The sequence below is a fragment of the Portunus trituberculatus genome, chromosome 44 (assembly GCF_017591435.1).
Source record: "Portunus trituberculatus isolate SZX2019 chromosome 44, ASM1759143v1, whole genome shotgun sequence".
Taxonomy (NCBI): Eukaryota; Metazoa; Arthropoda; class Malacostraca; order Decapoda; family Portunidae; genus Portunus; species Portunus trituberculatus.
The window spans coordinates 2,330,554-2,338,053 of NC_059298.1; the positions used below are offsets into that span (position 1 = coordinate 2,330,554).

Below are 7,500 nucleotides of genomic sequence, written 5' to 3' on the forward strand. Positions count from 1 at the left end.
TCGCCGAAGACCCGTCTAAGTTTGGCACAATCATCCCTCGTGAGTATATTTAGCCCATTCAATACCGCGAGAAGCTCAGAGACGTGATTAATTTCTCTGCTATAGGATTATATTCTGAAACTCCTTCGCGCCGTACCACTACTACTTTCAAAAGGCTTTAGCTAAAAATTACACAGAATTTCAGGGGATTGTTTTTAGATTTCTAGGACCTATACAAGATTTCTACATTACTGAAAAGAGAAATATTTTTGAGAACCCGGCTGATCAACTCTGTGGGGTTTGAAAATCGTCGTAGTAAGAGAGCAGTGTTTCAGAATACTGGCCATACAGTAGCAGTCATAAGTACTAGAGATTGCATTATCATAAGAACATAAGAACATGAAATATGGAAAGCTGCAAAAAGCCAAAAAATGGATTTGTGGCAGTCTCTATATGAAACCTAACCAGCATATATTCACCTATTCTCCTCATCAATAAATCCATAAGTCTTATTGTGGTAACCTCCTTGTCAAGACTGTGTCCAAACCCGTGCATAGAACTACTTTTTTTTTCTTATACCATGTGGACTTTTCACGGGAATTTATGTGCTAAAGGGGATACGTATTAAGGGTACCTCCTATTTCAAAGCCCACCCGCTAGGAAACCGTTGCCCCGAGTGAGGAAGCCCAACTTACACTCAGACCGTAGACAGGATTCGAACCCGTGCGCTTGGAGACCCCTCGGATCCCAAAGCACGCACGGATCCACTGTACCACGGCTATTTATAATATAATGCACCCACAAATAGCGAATGTTTACACATATTGACCTTAGAACTTGTATAGCAAAATAGTGAATGCATCTTGTATGTTATGAACAAGGATACGTATTCCTAAGACTTAACGCATGCACGAGTTCAGATACTGTTGGCTGGGAGGTTGTACGAGTACGACTATACGACTTAGTTAACCATTATAAAGTAAAGACAATACAAGGGCGTGATGAAGCAGTGGCTGACGAGAGAGAGAGAGAGAGAGAGAGAGAGAGAGAGAGAGAGAGAGAGAGAGATTAATCTTTCTATCCCTCTACAGACACCTCGAGGCCGATGCGGGAGCTGGAAGAGGACGGCAAGGCATACCACTTCACGACGCGCGAGGCCATGGAGGCGGACATTCGTAACCACCGCTACCTGGAGTACGGCGAGCTGAACGGCAACCTGTACGGCACCAAGCTAGACTCCATCCTCTCCATCATTCGCTCCGGCAAGATGTGCGTGCTCGACTGCTCTCCTTCGGTAAGTGTCTCTCTCTCTCTCTCTCTCTCTCTCTCTCTCTCTCTCTCTCTCTGTCTGTTTCCCCTTCGTCAGCCACTCCTTCATCACGCCCTTCCTTGCTTTCTCAGTCCCTCAAGTACCTGCGCAGTTCGAGTGAGATGCTTCCTTATGTGATCTTCCTCGCGGCGCCCGGGATGGATGAGATCAAGAACCTGTACAACATTGGCAGCGCCTTCGGGTACTCCAGCCGCAACCTGACCGTGAGTATTGAGACAGCCCATTTTTTTCCCTTATACCTTTGATTTTTTTTCTCACTAGTACTGTTCTTTTACTTCCTTCCTTCCATATATCTCTTTCTCTCATTTTATATTCCTCGCTTTATCTTTTCCTTTCGTCTCATCAAGCTGTCTGTCTATCTATTTATCTGTCTGTCTGTCAGTCTGCCTATTCATCTATCTTTTCATCCGTCTACTTGTTTATCTATGTTTTCACCTCCTTTATCTATTTCTTCATTCATCTGCCTTTTTTATCACTATTACCTTCTACTTTTTACTCTCTCTCTCTCTCTCTCTCTCTCATATTAAACTTTCTCCTCATTATATTTCTCGAGTTCTCCGATGCCTTTTACCTTCCTTCATTTTCCCATTACTGTTCCTCCCAGCCGTCCCTCTCTCTTTCTCTCTCTCTCTCTCTGTCTCTCTCTGTCTCTTTAACATTCCAACTTTCTCCTCCTAGCCCCCTCACCTCCGTTTATCTCCCTTCCTTTGTCCCTCTATTCTTCTCTCCATCCTTAATGCATGTAGTGTTCCCAATCTTTCTCCTACTCCTCCTTCTCCTCCTCCCAGTATCTCCACTACTTTCTCCCTATCGATGCTAAGAAGAATGAAGTTTACGTACTGAGATTGTATTACGAATGGCTAGTTATATAAAGAGCATTGTTATCATTATTATTTTTTTTTTTCATTTCGTTTTATTTCATGCTGTGATCTCAAAGTAGTTGTTTTATTGTCTATTTTCACAGTTTTATTTTGCTAAATGCATCATCGTTATTATTATTATTATCATTTTTTTTTTTTTTTTTTGTTACTGTGTTTTTATTATATGTATTACTGCTCTGACAAGAACAGTGGATGGAATTTGTCTCCAGTGTTTGTTGTTTGGTGTATATTGTATGTAGTACGTTGTTATTGATTTATTGTTATTATTTACAATGATATTATTAATAGTCTTAAGTTTGTTTGCTAGTGACAGCATTGCATTATAGAATTTGTCCCTTTTCTTATGTGATGGCTTTCTGAATTAACTTCCTTTCTTTTTTTATTTGTGAATGATCCCAATAATGTTCCCCTCCCTCTCTTAATTCCCTCACCGATCCTTCTAATTATTTTTGTGAGCCTGTGTGGAGGGAGCGGCAGCCTCGTTGTGGTGGCGGTGGTGGTGCGTCTTTACTTATTCCAAAGATACGCAGGTGGTGACGGAATTCAAACTAAGGAAAGTAAGAAACAGACAGAAAAAAAAACGGAAAAAAAAGAAAACTAGACAAGACTGAAAAGAAAGAAACTAGGTAAATTTCACATCAATTATAATAATAATAATAATAATAATAATAATAATAATAATAATAATAATAATAATAATAAAATTCTACAGATATGCCAGACTCAGGCAACACAATTCGTACTGATACAAAATAAGAAAAAAATGAATCAACAATTAAAACGAGAGAGTAAAAATAAATTCCCACTAAAAATTTGGGTCCCATCACAAAGAACACACACACACACACACACACACACACACACACACACACACAAATAGGAAAAAAAAATCATCATTCGAGCAATCCACAAGTTACTACGTTATTTGATTAGCTATTGTTTCACTTCAGCCCATCTCCCCCCACACACACACACACACACACACACACACACACACACACACACACACACACACACACCCACACACCCACACAACTGAAAAAAAGTATTGCAACAAAATCTCACGAAACAAAGCAAAAAAACTTTCCTATTAGCACGCGAAACATAGGACCACAGAAGAACGTGGTGGCGTGCCGGATCTCTGCTATTATACGCTCAGGGAAATGCATTAAGTCTCTTATTACTATTCTGCTGCAACACACGCATTCTTTGTTGCTTCCGTGCTGTGGCGGAGTGTCGGTGGCTGTCTTTCAGTGCGCGGAGTGGACGAATGTTAGTCACGAGGGAGGGGTGAAGGGAAAGGAGGAAAGAGAAAGGGGTGGGTAAAGGAGGGAAGGAGATAGGAAAGGTAACGAAGGGAAGGAAAAGTAAGATATAAAAGGGATGAGAAGAGACTATATGAAGGGTAAGGAAGAGAAGAGTGAAGAGAGGAAATGGATGGAAAGCGAAAGGAAGAAGAAACATGACGACAGGGAATGGGGAAGCAAATGAAACGAATAATTAAAGAAGGAAGAGTTTAAAAAAAGAAATATAGATATAAAAGAAGAAAAATAGAAAGAAAAGAAGGGAACGAGAGGCAAATCAAGGGAAATGGGAAAGAAGATGATATAAAAAGAAAAAGAAAAAAAATGGGCGAAAAATAGGAAAGGAAGCAGGTTGAGAAGGGATAGCGAAAGGTATAGAGAAGGATAAGGGAAGGGATAGGAAGGGAAGGGAAATTGAAAGGAAGGGAAGAGAAAGGGCGTTGTGCCTTTTCATAGTGACTGCACTCGTGCCATCAAGTCAAACAAGCGTCATGTCCTTCAGGCACGCCATGCAGGGTCTCTCACGGATTAAGTACGAAAAAAAAAATGCAACCACGTCAGGTTTAAAAATAAGACATTTCCATGGAGATGTATGTGTGTGTTGCGTGAGTGATGGCCACTCTATCGTGACATTGCATGAACTGACAGACAGACATATTGGAAAAAGTATATTTATCAAGTAAAATTAAATTAAGTAAAATAGAAGAAAAGAATAATACCTATGAATTTAATCAGTTACTGCATTTATAGAAAGTATATTCAAATTTAAGTAAATAAAGCAAAATAATGGATCTGACTGTCTCTTTCAAGCACACTCCAAATTAGATCTATTTTCTTTTTCGTATGAACTTGCTTTAGTGCTTAGCGAGGTTTACATGGTATTTCGAGATAAAAGAAAAAACATTATGCATCTATGAACACATTCAGAACACATCACAAACTGAACTAACATTGCTCTTGAATTTATTTTACTCTCCCTAGAACGACGTAATGAGCGAACTTTTCTTTTTCATCCATTTATTTCTTTAGTCAAACTTTTCACTCGTAAACTCACCACAACCACGTGCAGCCGCTTTCATCACCACCACAATAATGTTACTGACCCGCTCTTTCTATTACCATTACGTCTACTTGTACCTGCCTGTCCTCACCCCCACCACTACCACTCTCTGCTCCTATTACTGAATGCTCTCCATCCCCCCCTCTACGTGCCCCGTATGGCCTGCTCCCCGCCTAGTGTTTACCTGTACTCATGTCTCCCTGCTTGCTTCCTGCCCCCTCAGTTTGACCGCAGCAGCTCCATTCGGTATAGCTCCAGAAGGGCCAGGACACTTGAATCTCTGGCTTCTCTCTACGAGGTAATGTATCGCTGCCTGTCCTACCCTAGATAAGGAGCAAGTTAGCTAGTTTTATGCATCATGTGTTGTGCCTAAGTTTGTCATTGATTCCTAAGGGTATGCTGGTGTGTATGTCTGTTTGTTTGGTGTTGATGAAGTGTTTGGTATGATTGTATCAGAAGTGTGTGTGTGTGTGTGTGTGTGTGTGTGTGTGTGTGTGTGAATAGTGAGAGAGAGAGAGAGAGAGAGAGAGAGAGAGAGAGAGAGAGAGAGAGAGAGAGAGAGAGAGAGAGAGAGAGAACATCAGATCCACATTAGCACTACAACGCTCTCATGAATCCCCTTGTCTCACCATGACAGGAGGACGACTTCAAGCGCACCATGGAAGACAGTGCCAAGCTGCAGCGCGCTTACGATAAGTACTTCGACTTGGTCATCGTCAACAACGACCTTAACGACACCCTCAACCAGATCGTGGAGGCTGTGAACCGTCTGGCAGCGGAGCCCCAGTGGGTTCCCGTCACGTGGGTGTACTAAGGCGCCCATCTTTTCCCTACCACGACCCCTAGAACCCCCTGCAATGTCCCCAGCTATTCCGACAGTCCGGTAGACCTCTCCGTATTAGGTAGCAAGTCCCCACATCTTTGTAGTAAGTCCTGACAACCTCACAGCAGTCCCCAGGTCATCAAAATATGTCCCCAAAGATCAATAACTCCAGAAACTACCTCCATGTTCTAGCGATTCCCAATATCTCACATCCAGTCTTCAGTTGCTGATTCTCAAGTCTCCTTCCCGATCCCCCTAGCCATCCAGTCTCGTCCAGTTTTGCCCCGCCCTGTACCTTGTAGCTCCAGCTTCCCATACCGCCCCTGGAAAGTGCGCTGTGTTGATGCCTTTTCCCTGTACATACCACACTGTGTTTGCGGCGCGGGAAGGAAGCGTTGTAGGATGGATCGTGAATGCGAGATTACAAGAAAAGTATCTGTATATAAAGTACTGTTCCCTGACCTCCCCTTGTGATACGCGAGATAGTGAGCTTAAGCAGGAATGTCAAAAAGTAAACAAAAAGTGTTCTTCAATTTCTTCACGTTCTTTGTAGAAAGTGAGTACGTGTGTGTGTGTGTGTTTCACTGTTTGATCTGCTGCAGTCTCTGACGAGACAGCCAGACGTTACCGTACGGAACGAGCTCAGAGCTCATTATTTCCGATCTTCGGATAGGCCTGAGACCAGGCACACACCATAGTGTGTGTGTGTGTGTGTGTGTGTGTGTGTGTGTGTGTGTGTGTGTGTGTGTGTGTATGTGTGTATGTGTGCTATTTAATAAAGAAGCGGAGACCGATCGACCTCCGAGAAGCGTCATTCCGGTAACTTGTCACGTTTTATTTCGGTATCACTGCGATGCTTTGGTCTTCACTCGGTAGGTTACCACATAAGTACGTATTCTGCAGTATTAATCAAAGTTATTATTTTCTGCTGACGTGTGCAAGTGTGTGTTGTGGAACGTTGTATAGTGATTACTGAACACTGCTCGTGACGGCGAAACACGACCCATATTGCAATTCATTCCCCGCCTCACTTCCTCATCACCTGAAAATATTTCTTGGGTGTGAGAATGAGATTAGTAAAAGACTCCTTCATCCGTTCTGAAAAGAGGCCTCCAATGAAAAAACAAAAAATAAAAAGAATAATAAATAAAAAAAACAAGATTCAAATATTATAGTAATGTGAAAATGAGGTTGGCAAAGAACTGTTACAAACGCTGCCTCCAAAAAAGGGAAAAACATTAAGAAAATCCAATATTCAGATGGCAGAAATATGTAAGTAAAACTGGCATATAATTCTCAAATCGTCGTTCCTCAGAGTTGAAAGAAAAGAAAAAAAAGAAAGAAAAGAAAAGTTGTGATTAAAATTCTAGTAATGCGAACAGAAGGCTGGCAAAAAGTTGCTATAAATGTCATTCCTTAAAGAAAAGTGAAAGAAACAACAAATAAAGAAAAAAATGATTAATTAAAGTGCTTGAAATTTGAAAAAAGTGTCAAACAGGACTCTTATAAACGCTTCCAATCAAAAAGTAAACTTGAAAACAAGCAAAGAAAAAAAATGTAACAGTAATACCAGTGACAAGGATACGGCATGTCCTGCATCAGAAGACGCACTCAGACAATTCACTTATAATAATGTCAGACTTTGAGACGAATGACTGAGATGTCTGAGCTTAAACCCGCCATCAGACAACGCACCTTTTGAATCAGGACACCTCATGGTCATCAGCTGTGCACTCGAGGAGGATGAGACGTAAGCTTTCACCGTAGCTTTCACGCTCGTATTCACAAAACATTTAATCTTCTTACCTCGACTACTTCTAACAGGCTCCAGACGAGGTTACTGAAATTTTCAATTGTGATATTTGTACTCTTAGTAATAATGCAACAGTTATTCTCCATTATCAGTAAGAAAACACCAGTAAGAACCTGATCGATCATATTCGTGGCCTTTAAATACAGTCCTGGTAAGAGGGCAAAACGTTTAAAAACACGGGCTTTAATACGATCAATGTGAGATGATCAATGGCTAGTTAACATCACCGTCATCATGCTATCTAGCACACTGCAGCTAAAATGTGTGACGTACAGCATAGATGTTTGACGATAGTGGCCGGCACACATTG

The 7,500-nt window shown here is 41.4% G+C and overlaps 1 protein-coding gene across 6 annotated transcripts in view; it reads left to right on the top strand.

Moving 5' to 3' along the window:
* LOC123518678 (protein PALS2-like) overlaps positions 1 to 7,500 on the top strand; it is a 27,685-nt gene that overhangs the window by 18,361 nt on the left and 1,824 nt on the right. For all 6 annotated transcript variants that reach the window (XM_045279639.1, XM_045279640.1, XM_045279638.1 and 3 more), the window contains 5 exons: positions 1 to 39; positions 1,071 to 1,273; positions 1,381 to 1,512; positions 4,778 to 4,852; positions 5,192 to 7,500. The exon at positions 1 to 39 is cut by the window's left edge and continues 172 nt beyond it; the exon at positions 5,192 to 7,500 is cut by the window's right edge and continues 1,824 nt beyond it. In XM_045279639.1, the coding sequence (XP_045135574.1) occupies positions 1 to 39; positions 1,071 to 1,273; positions 1,381 to 1,512; positions 4,778 to 4,852; positions 5,192 to 5,368 (626 nt within the window). In that variant the 3' untranslated portion in view covers positions 5,369 to 7,500. The remainder of the gene's footprint in view (positions 40 to 1,070; positions 1,274 to 1,380; positions 1,513 to 4,777; positions 4,853 to 5,191) is intronic.